This window comes from Lampetra planeri, chromosome 17 (genome assembly GCF_965212315.1).
Source record: "Lampetra planeri chromosome 17, kcLamPlan1.2.h2, whole genome shotgun sequence".
NCBI lineage: Eukaryota > Metazoa > Chordata > Hyperoartia > Petromyzontiformes > Petromyzontidae > Lampetra > Lampetra planeri.
Window position 1 is genome coordinate 160,161 of NC_136123.1, and position 26,538 is coordinate 186,698.

Consider the following 26,538-nt stretch of genomic DNA (forward strand, 5'->3'; position numbering starts at 1 on the left):
ACGTGGCCCCGCGCCCCCGCGCGTGCCCCGCCCCCCCGCGCGTGCCCCGTGTTGTAGCGGAGCGCGCGCGTCTCGCGCCGTTAATTGAGGCGGCGGCGGCGGCGATCAGCGATCAGCGGGAGGAGCCCCCAGACCCCCCCGCGAGGACCCCCCAGACCGCGGACCCCCTCGCCCCGGGTGCCAGGGGGGATGTTCTCGGTTCGCGGGGGCCCCGAGCGGCCTGAGGGCGCCGCGGCCCGGGCTCCCGTGCCTCCGCTGCGAACCCCGGCCCCGCAGCCGCAGCAGCACCACCCGAGCCCGGCCACCACCGCCGCCTCCTCCTCCTCCGGCGAGGATGCAGCAGCCAGAGCAGCGGCGGTGAGACACGCGGAGACACGAGGCACGCTGGGATGGAGAGAGACACTGGAATATTGCAGAGAAGTCGACAGACATCGATAGGCGGAGAGCCCCGCTGAGGCGCGGGGAGATGCGTAGTGAGATTGAGACCCACGGACTGACGCGCAGATCGCGACACGTCGACACACACAGACACACAGACACGCAGACAGACGCAGACATGCAGACACACATACACACAGACACACAGACAGACACACACTGACATGCAGACACAGACACACGCATGGACAGACACGCAGACACATACACAGACGCATGGACAGACACAGACATGCAGACACAGACATGCAAACAGACGCATGGACAGGCACACAGACGCATGGACAGTTATTAACATTGACGTGCATACACACAGAGTCGCACCCGCCACACACGTGTACATATACACACGCACATTGACACAATTGCGCACGCCATAGACAACGATCCAGATACACATGATCGCAACCACAGACATCGGCACATCATACATAGACTCATGCACACCCATAGAGACCCGAATTGTGCACAAGCACAGCCATTATATCAATCGTGGGGGTTATTTGACCATACTTTATGCTGCTCAGTGCATGGCGAAGGCAGGAAGCATCAACCCATACACCCCTCACATAGACCCACACATAGACCCACACATAGACCCACACATAGACCCACACATAGACCCATAGACACCCAACATAGACCCACACATAGACCCATAGACACCCAACATAGACCCACACATAGACCCATAGACACCCACACATAGACCCACACATAGACCCATACACACCCATAGACCCACACATAGACCCATAGACACCCAACATAGACCCACACATAGACCCATACACCCCTCACATAGACCCACACATAGACCTATATACACCCACACATAGACCCCTACACCCCCATAGACCCACACATAGACGCATAGACACCCAACATAGACCCATACATAGACCCACACATAGACCCATAGACATCCAACATAGACCCCTACACCCCCATAGGCCCACACATAGACCCATAGACACCCAACATAGACCCATACATAGACCCATACACACCCATAGACCCACACATAGACCCACACATAGACCCATAGACACCCAACATAGACCCACACATAGACCCATACACCCCTCACATAGACCCACACATAGACCTATATACACCCACACATAGACCCCTACACCCCCATAGACCCACACATAGACCCATAGACACCCAACATAGACCCATACATAGACCCACACATAGACCCATAGACATCCAACATAGACCCCTACACCCCCATAGGCCCACACATAGACCCATAGACACCCAACATAGACCCATACATAGACCCATAGACACCCAACATAGACCCATACATAGACCCACACATAGACCCATAAACACCCAACATAGACCCCTACACCCCCATAGACCCACACATAGACCCATAGACACCCAACATAGACCCATACATAGACCCATACATAGACCCACACATAGACCCATAGACACCCAACATAGACCCACACATAGACCCACACATAGACCCACTCATAGACCCACTCATAGACCTCCATACACCCCTCACATAGACCCACACATAGACCCATACACACCCACACACATCCACACACACACACACCCACACACACACCCACACACACACCCACACACATACACACAGATTCACACACACCCACACACACCCACACACAGATCCACACCCACACACACAGATCCACACCCACACACACAGATCCACACACACCCACATACACCCACACACACAGCCACACACACACACACACCCACTCACACACACACACCCAAACACAGACCCCACACCCAGACACCCACTCACACACACCCAGACACAGACCCCACACCCAGACACACCCAGATACCCACTCACGCACACACCCAGACACCCACTCACACACACACCCAGACACCACCAGACACCCACACACCCAAACACCCACTCACATACACCCAGACACACCCAGACACCCACTCACACACACCCAGACACACACCCAGACACACACTCACACACCCACTCACACACACCCAGACACCCACACACCCAGACACTCACACACCCAGACACTCACACACACCCAGACACCCACTCACGCACACAGCCGCGCGCCTGCAGATGTGCGCAGCTGTGGAGCCGCCCCGAGGCCTGGTGCGCGCACTGCCTCCGTGGTTGAGGGTGGTGGTGATGTCATGACGCTGCTGTTGTGGTGATCGTAGTTAGGAGTGCGGTGCTTTTGCGGTTTGAATGATACACTTGTGGTGGTGTGTTGAGCGTGGTGATGTCATGGTGAGGACATTGCTGTTGTGATGAGCGCGATGCTGCTATCGTCGCAATGTCATCGTGAGCGTGGTGAGCATGCACAGCGCAGAAGATCATGTGGTGAGGGTGTGATGACGGTAGAGGTGAGCAAAGTCGCGTTGTCGTGAGTGCCAATAGCCATGGGGGTGCTGTTTAGGTGACGTGGTTGGTCATGGTGATGTCATTGCGAACATGGACCATTCCTGGTTAGCGTCTTGCTGTTTTGGTGAATATTCTGAACATGCTGCACTGGGTAGCATGGTAAAACTCTGGTGCTATAGTTATTCTGAGTGGTGATGTCATATGAGCACGGTGCTGTCGTGGTGAGCATTGTATTCTTGTGGTGAGAATATATAGTGTGCTGAATGTGCCAAGTGTGGTCACGGAGAGAGCGGTGATTGTCGTGGGTGAGCATGCTACGTGCGGTGCTAGTTGGGGGTTTTGCCGGCAGTCTCTGATTTAGCTTCGGCGGTAGCGTATTGAGGAGGACGAGTTTGTGGTGTGAGATGAAAGGCATATGGTGACAGCTCAGACACCTGCCCTGCTCGCATGCCTCGACGAGGAGCCTGCTCCAGTCGCGAGGCACATGCGTGTGCAAGCAGAGTATGCAGCAGGAGGAGGGGACCGCTTTCTCACCTCCAGAACACCACCGCCATCACCACTGCTCATGTGCAGCTGGTGCGTGAGGAGGCATGCTTGTGCCCCGTGTGCAGTGGCAAAGTCCACTTCCCTCGGCTTTTGGTAATTACGCCTCGTACGGGTGGTGCTCTTCTAAGACATAAAAGACACCGACCTATAAGGGGTTTCCATGTGCCACCATGACAGAAGTGCTGCAGAACGGCGTCCTCGCACGTACGGCCATCGCCCCATGTTGGATTGGAGGCCCACATCAGAAGGAACGCGTTTTTGTTCCTGCAGACGAAGCCGATGGAGGGCTACGTGGGCTTCGCCAACCTCCCCAACCAGATCTACAGGAAGGCCGCCAAACGTGGCTTTGAGTTCACACTCATGGTTGTAGGTAAGCTTTCCATCTCTCTCATGTGAATTTATACCGTTCATTTTACATTAATTTGCAATTAACTGAATAGAGCAAACTAAACAATAAACACTAATTTGACAATCTGTGGGTAAAACATCTATTGCTCAGTGTCCACAATATCAAGGTTTCTCCAAGCTTACAATTGTCACATTCACACACACACACGTACAGTTATACGTTCACTTACGAATGTGCACAGTGCCAACACGGGTTAAGTGTCCGATGTGGGTTTAATGTGCGGTGCGCAGTTGTTGTGCCGGTCGTTTACGTGCAATGCCACCGAGTAGCAGCAGACGAGACTAAAATGTCAACGCTTTCCTGTTCAGCGTCTGCCCTGAGCCGGTGTTGTGACTGCATGAGTCTGTGTACTGTGACATGCCCAGGGATGTGGCACACTGAGGTTATAATGAATAGCAAGGGCCCTGCTCACTGATCTTGAACAAGGGCACGGGATAGTGCAATTTGTCAGCAAGGATGTGGACAGATTTGAAAAGTAGCGAGCACATGGCGATGCTAAGATGCACACTATGCGTGCTATTTGTGTCGGCTGCACTCTGCCTGGTTTCATTGAATTGTGCTGAATGAAGCAAGGCAAATTCCACACTCCCTTGAGAAAAGCAACGTGGCTAGCAGCAGATGCACAGCGCAACGCCGGTGTTGTGGCAGAAATGCATCGCGTAACCCCAGCGATGCTGAGCCGCCATGTGGCTGTTTTCAAGTTTGTCCCACTTGCAGATTGTGTAGTTTCTGCCTTCATTCAACTCGTTTGTCTTGAGCCAATTCATCACATGAATTTCCTTTTATTTCATTCAAATAAAACTTAGAGAAAAACAACCGTCTTACAAAAAAATTCGATGCCATATTTGTTAACGTGTTTTATTTTAACATTGTTTGATAATTATCAAGAACGTGATTTTATTTACCACAAACTGTATATGTTTCAAAATCAAACAATATTAAAATGAAACATGGCAACACATATCACACCGTAGATTGTTGCACTTTTACATTTCTTTGTATGACGTTATTGCTCATAGTTCTATTTTGTTGGGTTTTTATGTTTGTTTCATTGTTGTACTTGTTTTATATTACTGCATTTGTTTTGGCGACCCAGGTTGCTCTTGCACACGAGACTATCCTGGGCTCTTGAGTTCTCACCTGGTTAAACAAAGTAAACTTGACACTACAACTGCAGTCATTCTGTGCAGATCACAAAGGGATATTGCTTCTTGGTGCAGTGGAGGCAATGTGTGCACAGTGATACAATATTTCACATTTGTTTTGCACATGTGCGTGGCGTACGGCGAGTTATGCATGTCATCTGACCCAACAGTCTCTGCAGTATTCACAACTGCATTCCTGTTAACGCATGGCAATAAACGGCACGTCAGCCTCATCCAGGACACAGGAAGTCTGGGGAACATGATTTTAATCAATCAGATGTGTTCTGTTATTAGGTGCAAATGAAATAAAGTTCTCGTCTGTGCTACTGTGACTGCAATTCAATGTGTGATGATTTGTACCCGACTCGGCTGTGGCCGTGGCTCACGGTCGCTGGTTCCATGAGGCCATTAACAGAGCCCCAGTGCCTCATCATTTTTGTAGCCCGTCAATGATACCATTACTAAATTAAACCCATTATTAAGTCCAAGGAAGGTCTGTGTCGATGTCTTTATGTCTTTAAAAAGGGGAGGGAACTTAACACTGCCATCTGGCTCTCCTTTTGTGTGTGTGCGCTTGTGCATGCGCGTGTGCATTGATGCCTCCTGCCCTGGGCCCAGGGGAAATGGGGCTCGCCTACCGTGCGTTTGCTCTCGTGCGTTGATTTGGCTGTAGCCACAAAGCGCATGTGCATGTGTGTGAACAAGTAGGCCCATAACAATTCATCAACTAAAATGGATCTTTACAACTTTGATAAAATTGAACACGTAAAAATCTGTTCTCCTTGGGCTGATTAAGGAAATAAAACCTGAACCCAAATTGTGGCAAATCATAAAATCAGCATTGTTTGTGTCCTCAGAAATAAGTCTAACGCAGCACCTGGAGGAGATTACCGTGGATCAGAGGCAGTTGGTGGTGGTGGAGATGTTGGGAGACATCCTTTGATGGAAGGAGGAGTGGTGTCGTTATATTTCTATTAATTAATTAAATAGATTTTTGACAAGTTTGGAAACCGTCACTGATTTGTTGCTCAAATGAGCTTTGAGGCGTTGCTCATCTGTTTACAGCTCTAAGCCAGTGGTGTAAATTCAACATTTCTATGGCGGGGGCAAGTCTATCTATAGGACTATCACCGTTGACTTCCCCAAAAAGTGGCACTCATTTTTTTCACCCCAAAGGGACGATGGGCTGAGTCACACCCAACCAGGATTTGAACTCAGCCCTCCGATTGTGAGCCTCTCGCTCTACCACTCAGCCACCCTGCTGGTTATTGGAGACTAATTTCTCCCGTTTCTCTACAGGAGAGTCGGGAGTTGGGAAATCTACACTCATCAACTCCATGTTCAAGACGGATCTGTATTCTGAAGAGTTTCCAGGACCAACCAAGCGGATACAGAAAACCGTAAAGGTGAGCCCTCCACATCCAGCCCCAGAGAATCGCCATAGCCTCCTTCCATTGGCGATGTCCTCACATAACCCTTTCCATTCAAAGCAAATGATGCTTAGACTGCAATCTGCTTATTCTCGGAAGTGTGAGTGAAAATAGAAAGAGTTTCAGAATGGTAAGGGTTTTCCATTCTGGTGGCTTTAGCCATGTATCCACCTGGACCATGGAAATATACACTCTTCTGCCATGTTTAACGGTGCTGCTACTGCCATGACTAATAATGCATAACATGATTTTTTAGAACATATGTTTAGAACAGCGGTGTGTGTAGTAAAGTAAGCTCTCAGGGTGTGTGTGGTGTACACATGTATAGAACGGTGCGTGGTGTACACAATTCTAGAGCTGTGCGTGGTGTACACATAGAGCTGTGATTAGTGTACACATCTAGAGCTGTGCGTGGTTTACACATAGAGCTGTCATTAGTGTACACATCTCTAGAGCTGTGCGTGGTTTACACATAGAGCTGTCATTAGTGTACACATCTAGAGCTGTGCGTGGTTTACACATAGAGCTGTCATTAGTGTACACATCTCTAGAGCTGTGTGTGGTTTACACATAGAGCTGTCATTAGTGCACACATCTCTAGAGCTGTGTGTGGTTTACACATAGAGCTGTCATTAGTGTACACATCTAGAGCTGTGCGTGGTGTACACATAGAGCTGTGTGGTGTACATATCTAGAGCTGTGCGTGGTGTACACATAGAGCTGTGATCAGTGTACACATCTAGAGCTGTGCGTGGTGTACACATAGAGCTGTCATTAGTGTACACATCTAGAGCTGTGCGTGGTGTACACATAGAGCTGTCATTAGTGTACACATCTAGAGCTGTGCATGGTGTACACATAGAGCTGTGTGGTGTACACATCTAGAGCTGTGTGTGGTGTACACATAGAGCTGTCATTAGTGTACACATCTAGAGCTGTGTGTGGTGTACACATAGAGCTGTCATTAGTGTACACATCTAGAGCTGTGTGTGGTGTACACATATAGCTGTCATTAGTGTACACATCTCTAGAGCTGTGCGTGGTGTACACATAGAGCTGTGTGGTGTACACATCTAGAGCTGTGTGTGGTGTACACATAGAGCTGTCATTAGTGTACACATCTAGAGCTGTGTGTGGTGTACACATATAGCTGTCATTAGTGTACACATCTCTAGAGCTGTGCGTGGTGTACACATAGAGCTGTGTGGTGTACACATCTAGAGCTGTGTGTGGTGTACACATAGAGCTGTCATTAGTGTACACATCTAGAGCTGTGCGTGGTGTACACATAGAGCTGTCATTAGTGTACACATCTAGAGCTGTGCGTGGTGTACACATCTCTAGAGCTGTGCGTGGTGTACACATAGAGCTGTGTGGTGTACACATCTAGAGCTGTGCGTGGTGTACACATAGAGCTGTGATTAGTGTACACATCTAGAGCTGTGCGTGGTATACACATAGAGCTGTCATTAGTGTACACATCTCTAGAGCTGTGCGTGGTCTACGTCTCGAGAGCTGTTTCCTGGTGTACACAACTCTAGAGCTGTGTGGTGTATTCAGCTGTACGGCATAGAGATGTGTATATTGTTTGAGTAAGCCAATAATTCCTGGCATGTTTTCTCCATATTAGGGCAGCCAGTGCCATAATGCCTTTTCTCATGGGATTTTTGAAGTTTTTTTCCACCGGTGGAAACTTTACTGAGAAATCCCACTGCATAGCTCACGGACATTCGCTGGATATTGGCAGCAGAGTTCCCATGCCTCCTGCTAATCCAGGTAGCTCACATCGATTTCCCTGTGTGGTCCATTGGCTGTTGCAGTCACCACTCCGCCAATTGACAAGGTTTAGTATTTCATATCCTGACTCCACATGGCAATGCTGCAGAGTAGTAACACAGTGTAGTAGGTTCGAATTAGGTGCACACACATGCAGCTTGGAGGCAACACTATTTATTAAACGGTAAATAACATAACGCTGTACATGAGGTGGTGACCACCTTCCTCAACTCACTAACACTCTGGAACGCGACACAGACTGGACCAGGCAGGCAACGGCCTGCCTGGCCCAGGACGACGACCCATGATGTCTTCACTTCGGAGTACAGTACAACAGCCTCGCTCTGCGTTCACACCACGCTTATATCTCCTTTGGTGTGGCTGGCTCCGCCCCGGCGTGGCTGGCTCTCTTCAGGCCACGCCTCCCGTCCCAGGACACGCCTCACTTCCCCCACCTCTGGGAAGGTCCGGATCCCTCCACCACGTGACCCCCCAGGTACCCCCTTGGGGCCCCCAACCTTCGTACAGGCCGACACAGTAGTGACCATTCTATGTCACTACATCACCCCCCCCTGTATAAACACACAGCCGTCCCCGGCTGTAACACAACTGTGAAACATCGAAAAGGTGTGCCTCCGAACCAGCAACATCAATAAATGACCGGCGACCGATAAGAAATACAATCACGTAATATATACAGAATCGACGAGGGTAAAAGGGAACCGCATAGAAAACGGGGAATTAACAACAAATATACATGAAAACTGGCTAACCCACTTACGCTCCAGCACAGCCCCCCCCGTGAGAATCACGCATGCACTGACATGTGAGTGTGGCCATTGGAACGACGGCGTAGGCAATGAGCAAGGAGTCTGAGAGGCATGTAGAGCAGCCAGTCTTCAACGAGTCCATGTGGCCGGGCCTGGGGAACCAGAAGCGGCCCAAAGGGCACGGCCCCTCCCCCCAGGAGTCAGAACAGGAGGAGCAGGAGTAGCTGACGCATGCTCCACTCCCCCCCCAGTCCATAGCCGGTCGGCATAACCGGCGACTCCAAGGTGCCAGGTAGATACTGCCTCCTGTGACGAGAACCAAACCCTCCTGAGGCATCACTCAACGAACACTCGCCTCCGCTCTTCGGACATGACAGTCACCCGTTAGCACGTCCCCGCCTTTCCGACGTGGCGTCACAACCAGTAGCACGCGTCGGCCATATCGGGGGGAAGAATTTGCATGTTACCACCCCACCGCCTTTCCGACGCGGCGTCACAACCAGTAGCACGCGTCGGCCATATCGGGGGGATTTTAACCCAGTCTCTCTCCAAGACTCGCATCGCAGCATATAGCTGTACCGACCGAGCTGAGATGACCCAGTCTCTCTCCAAGACTCGCATCGCAGCATATAGCTGTACCGACCGAGCTGAGACGACCCAGTCTCTCTCCAAGACTCGCATCGCAGCATATAGCTGTACCGACCGAGCTGAGACGACCCATCGTTCACTCACTGCACAACATGCACCCTAACAACTGAGGGATACAGTCCCAACGTCACAGGACAACTCCACCTGAACCTTACGAATCTCCAGCCCACTGTTTCAACGCACCTCGGAGTGTCTCACTCTCCGGGCCGTCAGGTCAAGCCATCAGACACAGCATGATGGGACCACACTCTCTGAGCCATGTGAGCGCACAGCCCACTAGGCTAGACAAGCCACGGAGTGTCTCAATCTCCGGGCTGTCAGGTCAAGCTGTCAGACACAGCATGACGGGACCACACTCTCTGAGCCATGTGAGCGCACAGCCCACTAGGCTAGACAAACCACGGAGTGTCTCGATCTCCGGGCTGTCAGGTCAAGCCGTCAGACACAGCATGACGGGACCACACTCTCTGAGCCATGTGAGCGCACAGCCCACTAGGCTAGACAAGCCACGGAGTGTCTCGATCTCCGGGCTGTCAGGTCAAGCCGTCAGACACAGCATGACGGGACCACAATGTTCGTGTTAGACACGCAACTCTCACTGGGCCATCCTGGTCAGGATCTGCGCCCCAAGATAAGTGACAGCCAGCACCACAATTCAAAATCCCTGGCAGCATGTCACCATCGCAATTTAACACCATCACAACACATACAATTTGAATTATGATCCCCCACAGAACTGATCCAATGCCGAACAGGTACGCACAATTTGTGACGATCCCGAATATTCAATGGTCACAACAATACACCTCACATCCCGTATCCGTACACATCATCTCCGAGACTCGCATTGCAGCATGCAGCTGTACCAACCGAGTGGAGAGAGCAACGCAATTTGACAGCAATTAACGGAAACGCACCCCCGATCGATGTAGAACATAAGGGGCATTCCCGCACAAAAGACATCATCTGTGCAACAACAGACAGGAACTAACCAGTGAGTTTGAAACAAACCGAACCTGTCATTTCAAAATCCCCTTCAACATTAACCATGGGACTCAGGGCATTCGAATTTTGAGAGCAAAAAAAAACTAGACACAAACGTCAAAAATCGCCGAATTGATTAATACAGTATATGCAGTATACGAAGTTCGTACAGTCAATCATTTGGCGCAATGCTCCATCCAGTCCCCACATGGCAACACACACAATCAATACTCCAGACAATCCGTACATAGTAAATAATCACAAGCAAGTACCCAACAGTCCATACACTGTTAACAATTTCAAGCAAAGCTCCATACGGTCTGTACATTGGCAACAATGACGATCAAAGTTTCTGACAGTTACAAGTGACAATCACGAGCGAAACTCCATACAGTATACACAATAACAATGGCGATTTCGCAACACAACGATGTAACAACACGAGTCATTAACACGGCAACATACAGGATATAAACGGAGCTCGGGACACCAACAACGAATTAATCATTAACTACACCCAGAAGATACCGATCTCGACGCCGTAATTAACAACAACACTGTTACAAGCAGAAACCCGCATGGTCGCCGCGTCACTTTATCACGCACACAACCGGACGAACACGCTCCGCAAACCAGCGAGTTAAAAAAAAAACACCCGCGATCGCAACCCGGCACACGCAAGATGGGTGAAGTTATTATTATTTTTCTTGAGGCCGGGTGCTTGTCATGTCACGACTCGCCTGGCAAACTGTGAATAGTGGAGGGCGGCAAGGTGGAGCACTGGGACACCCCGAAGAATCTTGCATGGTGAACACGGCCTGCTCTTGCGAACCCCCATCCACAAGACGGGGGCGCCACCTGCACGTGTGGAACTCCCCCTCCGCAGGCGTTGATGTCGGCGGGAGCGGCGCTTTGGCGGGAACAGCGCCCCGACCCGCCGCCGAAATGGCGGGAGCGGCACTTTGGCGGGAACAGCGCCCCGACCCGCCGCCGAAATGGCGGGAGCGGCGCTTTGGCGGGAACAGCGCCCCGACCCGCCGCCGAAATGGCGGGAGCGGCGTTTTGGCGGGAACAGCGCCCCGACCCGCCGCCGAAATGGCGGGAGCGGCGCTTTGGCGGGAACAGCGCCCCGACCCGCCGCCGAAATGGCGGGAGCGGCGCTTTGGCGGGAACAGCGCCCCGACCCGCCGCCGAAATGGCGGGCCCACCGCGTGGGCCGCATGCCCGGGCCTCCCCCGCCAGCTCCGTTCCCGATGGCGGCGAAGCAGCAGTGCGATGCAAGTCCCACCGCTCCGCGTGCAGCGCCATCTCTCTCTTTCTCTGTCACCGGGGCTGCCATCCCCGGGGCTGTCCGAAGGATGGTCGTCACACCGTCCCCGTCGTACGAAGGCGTCCAGGTGAGTTTTATATTTGTTTTTCGTGTGCCCATTTTACTTCCCTAGGATAACACCTAGCAATATTTATTTTTCCACAACTTCTGACGCCAAATGTAGTAGGTTCGAATTAGGTGCACACACACGCAGCTTGGAGGCAACACTATTTATTAAACGGTAAGTAACATAACGCTGTACATGAGGTGGTGACCACCTTCCTCAACTCACTAACACTCTGGAACGCGACACAGACTGGACCAGGCAGGCAACGGCCTGCCTGGCCCAGGACGACGACCCATGATGTCTTCACTTCGGAGTACAGTACAACAGCCTCGCTCTGCGTTCACACCACGCTTATATCTCCTTTGGCGTGGCTGGCTCCGCCCCGGCGTGGCTGGCTCTCTTCAGGCCACGCCTCCCTTCCCAGGACACGCCTCACTTCCCCCACCTCTGGGAAGGTCCGGATCCCTCCACCACGTGACCCCCCAGGTACCCCCTTGGGGCCCCCAGCCTTCGTACAGGCCGACACAGTAGTGACCATTCTATGTCACTACAACAGTATCCTCTCCCCCCCTGTGCTTGTGGTCGACATTAAATACCCTGCTCCATCGGTCTCAAGAGAGGTCCGTTTGTGTCACTTGACGGGCTTAATTCGAGATTTTAGTAACTTGCAGACAAATAATAGAACTGCATTGAGGTTGTTGTCCTTGTAGTTTTCTGGGAAATCCTTGAAAAATAATTATTGTATCTTAGTCATCGATATGTCCTGTTTATAGATGTGCAAGAAGCGTGCATCCTTGCTGATTACCTTAGCGGTTGTCATCTCCTGTAAACTCTGGAGAAACAGGGTGGCTGCAAAAAGAGTACCCCTTCCATTTTCTAATCAAGAAGATCAAGTGATCCGCACACCTCTCCACCATGAACTGAAACTCACAACACCAAGGGCGGTGACATAGCCCAGCAGTCATGGATTTGCCACTCGTTTTAGAGGTTCGCGGTTTCGAAGACAGCGGCTGCCCTGACTCTTACTGCCGGTGTAATAACTGCAGGAATAAAGGTTCACAGTAGACGTAAAATATTCCTTAACGTAATTCACAAGAGTAGAACATCATGTTTCATCGTCGGGGTCCAACATTCTAAAATTACCTGGATATTACCCATTTTGGCTTGTATATAGCAATCATCGCCCTCTGCTGGGGACTAATGCCTATGTATTAGCCAGGTGCTGAGTGATATTGTGTCCATATGGGCAGCTGCCACTGGGGGTCCCCCTTCATGTGTTTGATTTGTGATGTAGAGCGCTCGGAGACGCCCGGGCGTATAGGGCACTATATCAAAAACAATGATCAGCAACAGCACTGAAAACTATGGAAACACTGAAAACTAGGGAAAAAACAAGGTTACTAAGGCCACAATACACAGAGAAATCACATGTATATGCCTCCAGCCAACATGGTGTTAGTAAAGAGTGGTGAAAATGGGCCTGAAAGCCCAAAAACGCCGTTATGGGAGTGAAAATTTGAACCCGAATTTTCTGCAAGGAATAAAGGATTTGGGTTTTTTTTGACTCGCAGATAGACCCTGAGGCTAACATGGAGACCCTCAGACATGCACAAAAATCCGCAGATGGAGCGAATCTCATCCTCTTCAGATCTGGTGAGGGTGGGGGGAATCATTTCTGAGTTCCCCTAGTAATTTCTTGCCATTTCTAGCCCTGTTACTAAGGCATCTGTTTCACGTTGTGTCGTAGCGTGTTTAGTCACTGTAACACAGTGGTGGCATTCCCCCCGCACATTTGATATTTCTCCTGTACAGTATCCATGCCGCAGCCTGCGCGTCCCCTTGAGAGACCAAAGGGGTGGTGGGTTGAAAACCGCTAACTTTATGATGCCAGCTCATTGCTCTGACATGGTATTGGGGCCTGCCAGCCACCTCACCCTTATTTACTTCTAATAAAGCTCAACTTTAGAGATGTGTGTAGGTCAAGAAAGTCTGCAGTAAATTGTAAAGCAGAGTTGTGTTGAGGGCAGGCCACAGTTCATCTGGCTTGAGAGAAGCTTTTCATTTGGTTCCATTTCTGAGGGTCAGACGCTGTCCATTATTCTGTCCCCAAGGTATTGCACAAACCAAATGCCCCACAGGCATATAGGCATATAGCTGTTCACAGTTGACCATTCGCCTGCTGTGGACCATCTGGTGGGGTAATTTAATACTCACGTAATTAACCTTGTTGGGAATCGTATTACAGAATACATTGATGTGTGGAGCAGCAAGATTGCCAGCCTTGCCCCATGTGTACGCATGCATGTGATCGCCGGTGTGTGGAGCTTGGTGCCTTTCTTCGTTGACTAGAACCTGCCTGCTCATGCTGTGACATTTAAACAAAATGAAACTCCGCATATCAGTGGCCCTATTTGCTAATTTGTATATCTGCAGGGTTATACCAATCCACAGTTATTCCTATTATGTATGTATTGCCAAACCTCTTATCTCCAAGTTTGTGGCTAAGAACAAGAAGTCCAATACTAAGTAGATCCTATTTACTGCACTTAATATATTTAAACGAATGGAGTAGGCTACCCACAGATGTGACTGAGAGTGCTGATGCCATGTTAGGTTTGATGTTGTGTGCTGTAACCCAACACTTTTGCTGGGCTTGTAGCAGTCATGTTGACAGTTTTGAAAGTAATGCTCTAAATCCAATGTCAGGCTCGATTTTACACTTGGCAAAGCTTGTGGTGTTACAGCGAGATTGGGGTTAGAGTGTGGATCCATGTGATGTTCATCAGTATAAGTTCTGGAGGGTTTCTGTTTTTACAATGCACGATTTGTAGTGTGAATAGACCCTTAATGCAATAGGCAAAGCTGTCGCACCGTATCCATATTGCAGAGCGATGTGTGTGTTGTGAGGAGAACTGGGCTGAAGGATTGAGGTTACTGACTGTCGTGATCTATGTTGAATGCTGGGACAGCCATCGATGGTCACATTGTCATTAGAGTTGGCAGGCAGGGAGCAGGAGTGGTCGTGTGTTCCGGCAGCAGCCACCGTCACACGCTACAGGAACCAGCATGGCCACGGCATTATCCAGCCCACTGTATGAACAGATTGTTTTAAAGGGCTCCCTCGATCTGAGTAATCTCCTCATGAGGGCCCCAGGCTGCTGGGCATGGGAGTTGTTTTTTTGTCAGATTATTGCCATACATACATCACAGTTGCCTATCACAGGCCCAGATGCCCAAAATGCCAAGCAGTCAGAAACAATAAGCACTTGTTATACGTCTATTAGTTAAGCATTAATGCGTTGTTTTCGATTGAGCTAGATGATATAATAACTTTGGAAAATAAATAATTCTAGGGAAATCCAAAATAGAGCAGTGCAAAGTCAAAGCATAACAATCGTGCAGCATTCATCTTCGATGCTGCTAATTGTGGAAAGTCTCTCTGTTTGTGTTCATGAGGGTCCTGCTGCACCTGTCACTCCAGTCTAAATAAAGATTCTGATTTTGAAGGGGAGTTTTGCATTTGAAAGGATACTGGAGTACCCAGAGAACATCCACATGATGGTATATAAAGCGATAATCCCTCAAAGTGCTGCGCATATGGGTTGACGAACCTATTTGCTGTACTTATTGGCCAGCTCGCAGCTTTAGCAGATTTGGGAGTTTGACGAATCTAATTAATCTAGCAATGCTTATCTCCAAAGTGTTTGCTTTGATGGTCATTTGAGCTGGAAAGACTGTTGACTTTTATGTCATGGGGTTTGTGTTTTATAAATGTGATGCGTGATCCTTTAGCGTTGTGTTGCATTTGTCCTGCATCCCGTAAGAGGGATCATGATAATATTTTTCTGCCCCAGTGTTGGCTATACACGCTTGGGAAACAAGTCACCGTGGACGTGTGGCATGCGATGCGTCCATACGGACGTGTCGTAGCAGTTGTGGAAGTGCTGTGTGACGCATCTACAGGTTGAGCAGTCCAAGGTGGTGATCAGAGAGGAGGGTGTGCACCTCACCCTCACCATTGTGGACACACCTGGATACGGAGACTTCATCAACAACAGTGAATGGTAGAGAACTCCTCCCGCAGCACACTCACCCTCGCTGTCTGGGTGGGGGACACAGCCTGGCAGTTCATTGCAGAGGTTCATGGTGCTAATCTGGGTGCATTAACCATAAAATATGTACCCGATGATACTTCACAGTGGGCGTTAAAGATCCCGTGATGTCATTCAGAGAATAGTCAGCTATTGTGTGGGGGGGGCGTCACAGTCAACATTTTAAAAAATTACGGGCAAATTACTTAATTGGGAAACACATAGAAATTGTCGCCCCATAATGTGAAACTTAGCAGGAGCCTCCTGGCCCTGCAGTGAGGCTTTTCTGGGTGAATAATAATACTACTAATGGTCCCAAGTGCTAGACCCCGTACACTTGACCGTCATGGCTGCTTTACGCTGTCTCTGTACTTTTGCTGTTATTCTTTGTGAGTGGAATGCAAATTATGATTTGTGAAGGATATGTCCATTCACTTGTCTCCAACTGAATGCATATCTCTTCAGACTTTCCTTTGACATTGACGTGTGATATATGACACTCATAGGCTTGCTTAGTGATAAAGCACATTCAACTCTTGATATGATGAAAGTACATTGCACAAAGCCATGGTGTTAATTTAAAAAGGGACTTTTTGGCTGTTCACAATTCAAATATTATTTGGTTTAACCAGATGAGAATTCATGAGACAAAGTTTCATTTATGAGAGTTCCTTGTTTTGATCTCGGGGAAAGACCACACCTGTAATCTACACACAGTTTTCTATTTGTAAGATATATTTTGTTCGTGAACAGTGATGGATATAAATATTTTTACTGGTTGGTTTTAGAACCAGCTTAATGATTTATCATTTGACTAATTGATGAATTAATGCATTGAGCTGTGATTGTCTCCAATTAGTGTGCAGCCCGTGATTGATCACATCGACAGCCAGTTTGAGGACTACCTGAACGCGGAGTCGCGTGTAAACAGGCGCCCGATGCCAGACAGCCGAGTGCACGTGTGCCTCTACTTCATCGCTCCCTCCGGCCACGGGTATGCATCCACACACACACATGCACACACTGCCTTCTCACGTATTTGTGTGAGCAAATGCAATGCATTATACAGCGATCCGTGCATTATTTGATGAAAACGATTAATCAATGCTTTGGTTTTGTTTCGTGTAGCATTTATAATTGGCCAAACATGTCAGTGGAGTTACGTAAATGCAGCTCCAATGTGGGGATGTCACAATGTTATGATTGTCCTGCTGTTCGTGTTAATGGAATGAATGCAGAGTAAACAAAGTGATAAACGTAGACCGACTCTGGTTTTAGAATGAGATCTCCACATTGGCTCACAAATGAGCCGCTACTTGGCATCTCTGCTAAGACTGTTTATCTTGACTGCACGCGCACTATATGTTATTTCACGTTCTTTAAACTCTTATGTTTTGTGCATGAGCACACCACAAACATTTCATTTATGAAATCATTTGGTATTAAATATTTTAAACATTCTCTAAATGGAAATCTTGTTTAAAATTTTAATTTCACTCAACACTTTCACTTAATGGTTGAGTTGCAGTTGTTGAAATATGCATTGCATCGTTGGCACTGGATTTCCATTCAACTCTCAGGAACCTAAATTTGAAATTAATAATTCTGTCTCTCAGTGGGTATGCGTTTTATTGGCGTGTGATGCTTTAGATCGTGTGTGAGAGGGAGAGAGGTGTTGGGGGAACGAGTGAGGTGAAGTGATGCAGAGCCACACAGAGGGCGGTGAATCAGGATTGAGAAGCAGTGTTGTTGATGTTTGGGAAGCTGCTCTACATTCGAGTGTCTCAGCTGGCTTCATTTCTTCTAGCACTGTTCAAAGATTTGGCCTCTTTGGAAATGAAGGCAGCTGTTTAAATAAAAGGGAATCGCCCTCGGAATAAATAAAACCCTAGGCGTAAGAAAATGGCTGCTGGAATTTTGAACGCGTTTGTTTTAATTGGTATAAATTCCAGTACGGTTAACACATGCGGAGAGTGTTGACAAAAAAGTGTTTACCAAAGTGTTGAAAATTATTTCAGCTTGGTTTTTTGCTGGGATGGATGGTTAAGCAGTGAGAAATATACTCTCTGGCATCCAGAGACAGGGAAGAGAGGATATTTATTTAATGCCATGCTTGAGTAACATTTACAAACGCATTTAAACCAGAGGCTGCTCTAAAGTGTGGCCTCCGACAATACACAAATGTGAAAACACCCCATCGTCCTGAGAAACCCAGTGGTTTCAAACGTGCAGTGGCCCTTGCACTGATGTCTTATTGGTGAAAGTGGCCCACCTCTGAAAATTTGTGAAGAACACCAATTTAAACTTTTGCTTTCGTGATATCCACATTGCAAATAAGTTACAAATGTCACGGGAGAGAAGTGCTCTGATGAGTAAGTGGTGATTATATTCCTCTACCAAATGTGGATGTTGTCAGGAGCTAAGTTTCAGTGTACTGTATTTTGTTTAAGCACGTGAGCCTCCAGAGACCAGGATAGAGTCTCGTGTCCAAACAGTGACCTGGGTCACCAAGATGACAACATGGCAACAACAACATAGCTACGTGTGGGATGGGCCAGTCCCCTCGTCCTGTTGTGTAGTGTGCTTCTCAATGCGTACATGTGGTTATAAACAGCAGCGGTGAGCCTGCACGTCATATGCTGTGTCGCTCGTGTCCCGACAGGCTGAAGGCACTGGACATTGAGTTCATGAAACGCCTCCACAACAAGGTGAACATTGTTCCCCTGGTGGCTAAGGCCGACGCATTCTTGCCCACAGAGTGCTGCGCCTTCAAGAAGCAGGTGGGTAACCGTACTGCACACTCAATGCACCTGCGTCATCAATAGCGCTGCTCAATCCACTGCTGGATAAACGCCTCGAAAAGCCCCAACACCTGTCACGGTCTTGCAATGCAACGATTAATCCAGCACCGGCACACAAACCGAGCTCATCGCTCCACCTCTTTGGTGGACGTTCTTTCGGACGTGTTTCTTTCCTAGGCTGCCACTCCGTGATTATTCTCGACTATCAACAGTCATCCCAAGTAGCGACGTGTCCTCACCAAGCCCACTCATCGTAACCTCGCCTCACAACATTATATACACGATGACGCTTCTTCCCAAGCTGTGTATTCTTTCGTTTCGCATTTGAAAAACAAATGGCAAAGCATTGTGTGTGTTTAGTCTGGTCATCGATGCGCTCTGTGCCTCCGGTGTTAGCGTCCAACAGACATTGGCCGCTTGTGTGATGAGCAGATTGCACTTCACATTCACAATGGGGCGACTCTTTCATTTTAAAGCGTTTGTGGAGGAAACATCCGCACCTGTCGCGTCTTGTCCCAACACGATTAAGCGCAGCCCCCTTTGCCTTCTGCACAGGCTGCGGCCCGCTCATTCCTACGTCGGATCTTCGTTTAGTTCCTTGACAAACGTCTGGAATATACCATGTGCCCGAGTAAGAGACTTGTACCCCTGGTGCCACAATGCAGAAGAGTGACGTACTTGTGTTGAACAGATAATGAAGGACATCCACGATAACAACATCAAGATTTACCAGTTCACGGACACGCATGATGAAGAGGACAACAAGCTCCTGAATAAAGTCAAGGTAGGAATCTGAGGGCCCTCACCTAACACATCTCATCAACTCCTCACCCAGTTATGTTTCACCTCTAACGCATATTTATGTTACAGACATCTTATTTTATTTCAATGTTATTGCTGTTGTCTTGCACAGCATTGTGAGATGCAGTTTTGCATGCACAACGCCATATAAAAATGTATTATTATTCAGCATGCCGAGATCAAATTGTGAATGGAATAAAAGCTCGTCACGTAACGTAGTGTTCATGAGCAATAGGGACACGTGTAACGCGCACATTTTCTCAGTATATTGGGATCCAAGTGCGGTTTTCCTGGTTGGGCTGCGTGTGGAGCATTTCTTCCATCAAGCCTTGGCCACGCACTACTGCGGCAAATAGAGGAGTCAAATTATTTGCTTGAGTCTGGCTCCCGTCTGCAGCAAGCTTGAAATAAGAAACAAGAAATTAAATAAGTCAAAATGCATTTATTTTGAGCTTTTGCCACGCACTACTGTGGGCATCTTCAGGAGCTGAAAATCCCACAGCAATTTGTGAAAGTGAACGTACACACCGACATGAGGCTGTGAAGAGAGAAGACGAAGGGGAAATGATGGCCAAAGCGAAGAGGAGAGCAGCTGTTGGGGCCAGACGAGGCTCCGCGGGTCGTGTGGATGCAGCGCGCGGCCTCTCGCTCAGACGGGAACCACATGCCAGGGGAAATGAAGCCCATGTGCCGTGCCAACCCCGCGCTTAAACAAGTCCTCCTGTGTGTCTCGCATCAAAGAAAGTGCTACAGATCGGGATCACATGCTTGACTTTAAATGCAAAAATAACATGAAACAAGGTATATCTGAGCCCCTTGTTTGGAGAGAAAGCAGTGGGTTGTGGTGGCTGATCAAATATGGCGCCATTGTGGCTTTGCTGTAATAAATATGGCGCTTGAGGGCACGGGGAGACACCCCTCACCTCTGGGGTCATGGGCAGTTCAAACCCTTTGCTGTTCTTCGTGAGCCGTGTTTTTTTTATGGATAAATGTACGACATGCATTGAGTACAGACTGTTACACCCTCAAAGTACAGTATTTATCACTTATATGTTGTGGTATTGTTTTTATCGGCGGGTTTCCAATAATTTTCTTTCCTGAAAAGTAGTTTTGGTTATTTTCCATATTATAGTGTTTTTGGTTGACAATATGCAAGTAGTGTTTAAAGATTAAGTATAAAGGATGCTGGAAACGGAGCAATGTGTGAAGGGAATCATAACTGGCACTTTGAATCTGCTCATATGATTATTAAAAGATTTTGCATGCCCTGATACGTGAAGGTTGTTTTGTATTGTGTTACCAATTACTGTTTTAATTGCACCCGTGTCATCACAAATTATCAGATTGTAGCAGGAAGTTTGTTTCACTGGCTCACGCCAACGGCTACCCTGCCGTGCGTTCTTGCTCTATCCATTCCCACGTGTATGGCAGAGCTCGTGGGAAATAGAGAGCAGAAAGACATAATCAGAATACACACAAGTATGTAAACATGGATAAAGCAGTCCTCCAGCAAACACTAACAGTGTGTACGTTTGTGTACCGTTGGTCTTCATGTGTAAACATTTTTATAACCATCATGAAATTTTCATAATCCATACAGTTGCTCCAGGGTACGTTGTTTTGTTAACATTTTACTACACTCACGAATTGATGATGATAGTAGTAGTCTGTCTAGTTTCTCATTCATGTGTCTGGGTGTGTGAATGTGCCAATGCGCCCAGTTGTGCCGATGTTGTGTGTTTAGTAAAGGAGGAGAGCCACAGTGCAGACACTCCTGGGACCGTGGGGGGTTGTTGCATTCCTCCACATTTGTACTTCATCCACCACCGCCTCTCGTGGCCCTTCTCAGTCGGCCCCAAAACAAACGGCGCTTTTATAAATGTGACTTGATGCTGCTGCTGCTGCTGTGTCGGCAGCGGTACATAAGCACAAATAACACACTCGACACACACATCAATAACACTGGCCTTACATTATTAATATAATCGGCGACGTTTTAGGCAATGGCCCTTTTTGATAGAATATGTGCTATGTGGTTGACACGTGTGTTGAGAGTTTTGTAGAATTGTATATGTTGGTGAGACTGTTGGTTCGTGGTAATCTACTTCAATGTCTATCCATACACAACAAATATAATTTGGAGTTACTCGTATTCAGTTTACGAATGCATGTGTCAGGCGTCAAAACTGTTTTTTTGTCAAATTTAACTAAAATCCTCTCCACACAAAGTGCACTTTGTAAGAAACAAATTTTAGGTGCAGTGTCATGCGAAGCCAGCGGTCACCAACCTCCCTGGACCCGCGCAGTGTCACTGTCAACCTTCATAACAATTTGCAGCCACTGCACAACAATAAAATTTATTTCAAAGTTAAAACTACTCAAAAGCACCATGAAATAATAATTTAAAAGCCCCAAATCGATAACCTTCCTTTCTAATGCCTGATTGAAATAGCGGTCTTGTGGACCACAATTGGTGTGCGTACCATGGGTTGAGAACCACCGTCCAAAACAATTGCGAATATCGATATCTTACGCTAAAATATAACAATGTGTGAACGCGAGCGATAACAGTGGCACGCTAACAATGTGGGGGGGGGGGGTGCCGATTTGCTGTGCGTGGGGCGCAGGAAAGGCTGCCCCTCGCTGTCATCGGCAGCAATGTGGTGGTGGACGTGGGCGGCCGCAGGGTGTGGGGGCGCCACTACCCCTGGGGAGTGGCCGAAGGTAAAGCTCAGCTCGGCTCGGAGCTGCTCTCCTGAGTCGATGTTGCGATACCTGCGAGTGGGTTAGTGGTGCTGGCTTAGTTTTAGCAAAATAATGACACGTGGTCTTCTTGAACTGAACAGTCTGACCCTCTCACAAGCGACCGAGAGCATTATACATTGCTGCAGTTTACCATTAAACAACCGGTGAAGTTCCTGGCATTCTGCCTGTCCTCGCCTGGGCATTTTGGCCGGCAAGAGTCGGTGCGTGGGTTATCCTATGGACCACATGTCCGGCCAGGCGGCTCGGCAGTAGAGTGAGCGGCTTGCAATTGGAAGGCTGAGGGTTCAAATCCTGGTTGGGGATTCACTCGGCCCATCATACCTCTGGGGTTGGTAAAATATGTATCTGTGTGTTGGGAGATCAACAATGGTTGTCCTATGGATAGACTTGCTCCTGCCATTGGAATGTGGTATTACCACCACTGGCCAAGGGCTGTCAACAGGAGTTGAGTACTCTCTTAAGCTTTGTATAAAGGATGCGTGCTTTAGGATTTCAAATGTGTTATCAACTTGAACACATGGAATGCCCACGTGTCTCCCTGCCAATGACACTCGTCTACTTTGTTGTGGTTTTATTTCCGTCCGTGGTTCTGCAGTGGACAACGTGGAACACTGCGATTTCACCACCCTGCGCAGAATGCTCATCAGGTGAAGTTCGTGGACTCTGCACGAATTATTGAGCAACAACATTTCACGAGTGTCGACAAGTTGTGCTTAATGGTCTCTTTTGTGTGCTACGGTGACAGGACTCACATGCAGGACCTGAAGGACGTGACGAACAACGTTCACTATGAGAATTTCCGCAGCTGCAAGCTGGCGGCGCTCACGGGCAACGTTGCCGAGAACAGCAAGAGCAAGAGCCAGCTGACCAAGTGAGTGGGACCCAGCATGTGCACAAACACAGCCCTCGTATCAGTCCACTTCTGGGTGAGCACTTCCCGACATCTTGCTAATTGTGGGGGTTTATTTGATCGTACATTACCACGCTTGTCAGTTTGGTCCCAAAGCCTCTTGCCTCTTGAATATTCTGCCTTTAGCCATATCATCGGTGGACGCGTGGACTGCACATTAGCGTCGTGTATATGGTGGAGTCGGTGTTTTTGTATGATGCGACTTCAGGGGTGCTGTGTGCCCCCACCAACGTTTAGAGAAAATAATAAATGTATGTAATCTCTCTTCCAACTCGGTTAACCCCTTCTTCATCTCTCTGCTCTAGGAGCCCCCTGGCACAGATGGAAGACGAGAAAAAAGACCACAAATCTAAGATGAAGAAGATGGAGACAGAGATGGAGCAGGTGTTTGACATGAAAGTGAAAGAGAAAAAACAAAAGCTGAAAGACTCGGAGGCAGAGGTATGTGCTTCAAGCCGCATGTTCCTGTGTAGCTGGCCTGCCCCCGTCGTGCGTGGATAATTTTTCCTGGATCCATTGAATCACTCTCCCTTCCACCTTGGTCACTTCGAACTTGGGGAAATGTTAAAGGCTAAATTTGATTCAGAATCAGAGAAATCCGATGTCCAGTAAATCCAAAAGTTAAAGGGACGTCCTGCTCAAGTGAGCATTGAGGTGGTGCTTATCTCATGTCTACAGCCCTGAGCCAGTGGTGGAAATTCCATATTCTTAGTCTCTCCATTGGAGAACCACTGTTGACTTCCTCAGAAAATGGTACCCTATCTTATCGATCCCAGAAATTATGATGGGTCCAAGAGGAATGAATGATGGTCTTAGTCAATCTCCAGCCAGGATTTGAACTTGAAAAATTCCTATTGCAAGCCGCTTGCTCTAGCAATAACCCACCTGGGTGGATAGATCGAAATATTGTATTGGTTCAGTGATTCGTAAGCTCTGGAGCGTATTATTTGGAGTAGTGCATGCTTTTCTGATTCCAAGAATAATAATAGTAATAAGAATGCGTTGCGGCGTGTACTCCTGCCCTGCTGCTGCTGCCTTCTCAGTTACAGCGCCGCAGCGAGCAGATGAAACGCAGCCTGGAGAGCCAGCTGCGTGAGCTGGAGGAGCGGCGCAGGCAGTTTGAAGAGGAGCGCCTGGCTTGGGAGAGCCAGCAGAGAGAGCTGGATCAGCAGCGTTTGGATAACAGCAAGTACGCATGCATATTAGCACGGTTGAATACGTACGGTGCTTAAGAAGTTCAACGTGTATATATATCCAGGCACACGTGTTCTTCACTATGCGTGTACAAGTGCGAGCGTTAACACGCACGCAGGCACGTATGTGAGACACAAATAAACAGGGTGACATGGCCTTGTTGCAGAGGTTTGTGGCTCGTGTCTAGCAGTCCTCCCTGATTAATATGTGAATTAGCCATAACATACGATGCACCATTTGCTTCACAGCGAATGTAGAAAATCCCATTGTCATTGTGTGCTGGCATCGGGGTCCATTTTTTTCAAATATGAAAATGACTGCAAACTACCTAATTGGGAAACACGTCGCCCCCGACTGCTAAAACGTAGCAGGACCCTCATGAAAAATAATCTTCAAACTCAGTGAAACTTCTTGGGTAAATAGGTCTGTGATCTAATGTAAAAAAGATGTGTGCAGATCTGCACACCAACACTGAACACACCTGAACACATGTACCACGGCAAAAACAGGAGTAGACCATCACCAGAATATGCAAAATACACAGGGACACAACGCATGAACGCAACACAAGCTGCTGTACCCTTGTATACACATCAAGCATAATCACGGCCAGTTGTGCTGAAGCAACAATTCTGTCCCTATCTTCATAACAGGACCATGGAGAAGAACAAGAAAAAGGGAAGGATCTTCTAAAAAAACCTCAATCATGAAAGCAGATCCCACAATACGTCCCTTGCACCCAGCCTCGGTGGACCTGACGTGTGCGGTTCAAACCCTTAAGAGTAAAGGTGGGGGCAGCAAAGGGCTTGGCCAGAACTACGCCCTCGGATGTTGCAGTGACTGACGGAACCCTCACAGTGCTCGACTATCCCTACACTGCAGAGTGAACGTGTTATGTTAACCATCGGCAATTATTATTTTTTGTATTATAGGCCTTTTTACAACCAACAAGCCATTTCAGCATAGTTAATTTAGAGTGCTTTTGAAGAGCCAAATGTGTGATGTATCTCTTACTGCCAAGGTTTCGGTGATGTTTTGTATTCAAGCCGCTCATTTTAAATTGTTTTAGTCGACACATGCTTGGTCATGTATGGGCGCATTTTTTTGTTATTTCAATAATTTACAGTATTTTGTAAAGTTTTTAACCATGTTTACCATGTTTTATATGCATTTGCATTTCGCTGTAACATATTTGCTTAGTTTATTCTCTGTAAAACTTGGCATCTGTACTGTGTGTAGCAAATGCTGTGCGCTGCACCGGGTGGCACGGCGCACAGCACGAGGCTGCCTGCCTGGAGGAGGAGGAGGATTCCGTAATCTTCCGTGAGCAGCCCTGTTCTATTTTTGACATTGTTGATGCATGTGATGTTGGGGGTCCGGTAGCCAGCCATAGGGTGATACTAATCATTGTTGTTATTATCATGACCGTCAGTATATTTGTAGTGCGATGGTGGTTTTAAAGCTGTCCTTGCACCAATCCACACGCCACATTATCGTGTGTGCAAACCTTCAGAGATGAATTACAATATATGCATCACACATTCATTACTTTATGGACATTAAAAACTATGATCCACAATCGCTAGTGTGAAACCCACAGGTGTTGGTTTTCCAGTCGTGCACAATACAAGTTGCTTTGGACATCGGTGACATTGCCTGCATTGCTGGTATCACAAAGTGTGTTGTCTGTTGCCTGCATTGCCCTTGCTAACCCGGTCTGGTTGTAAAATAAAGCAAAGCACAGCCAATTTTACTCACCACATGAAGTACACTCACTGGGGCTAGCTGGGCATCTGTACACTTTTCCCACTTTTCCCTGTGTTCGGTAACTGCAAAGATTGCTGTTTAAATCTACTAAACAATCCCACATTAAAAGCACTGTCCACCATTACAGGTGTTGCTTCGTTGTCGTGTGTAACTGCGTCTGAGCATGTGGAGCCCACATGCTCATGTGTGGATGAGACTGGACTGGTGGCACCGGTGGCAAGTGTAGTTGTGAAGGCTCTCCACCTTTTACCCACCCCGAATGTGGCTTGCTGCTGTACCGTAAGTGCCTGGGTGACAACAACG

The 26,538-nt window shown here is 48.1% G+C and overlaps 1 protein-coding gene across 1 annotated transcript; it reads left to right on the top strand.

The window, feature by feature from the left end:
- The first annotated feature begins 53 nt into the window (after window positions 1–53).
- LOC144723207 (septin-7-like) lies at window positions 54–26,359 on the top strand. The gene is made up of 13 exons (XM_078601747.1): window positions 54–357; window positions 3,638–3,737; window positions 6,221–6,327; window positions 15,869–15,969; window positions 16,856–16,990; window positions 18,659–18,776; window positions 19,489–19,581; window positions 22,226–22,322; window positions 22,960–23,011; window positions 23,110–23,235; window positions 23,580–23,715; window positions 24,318–24,463; window positions 25,122–26,359. The coding sequence occupies exons 1-13, from the start codon at window positions 190–192 to the stop codon at window positions 25,159–25,161; spliced, it is 1,419 nt and encodes a 472-aa protein (XP_078457873.1). The 5' UTR covers window positions 54–189; the 3' UTR covers window positions 25,162–26,359.
- Window positions 26,360–26,538: the final 179 nt, after the last annotated feature.

Excerpts from the sequence above, each read along its gene's own strand:
- LOC144723207 (XM_078601747.1), top strand. The coding sequence starts at position 190 with ATGTTCTCGGTTCGCGGGGGCCCCGAGCGGCCTGAGGGCGCCGCGGCC. Across the intron at positions 3,738-6,220 it reads GTTCACACTCATGGTTGTAG|GAGAGTCGGGAGTTGGGAAA; the intron begins GTAAGCTTTCCA and ends GTTTCTCTACAG. Across the intron at positions 24,464-25,121 it reads CAGCGTTTGGATAACAGCAA|GACCATGGAGAAGAACAAGA; the intron begins GTACGCATGCAT and ends TCTTCATAACAG.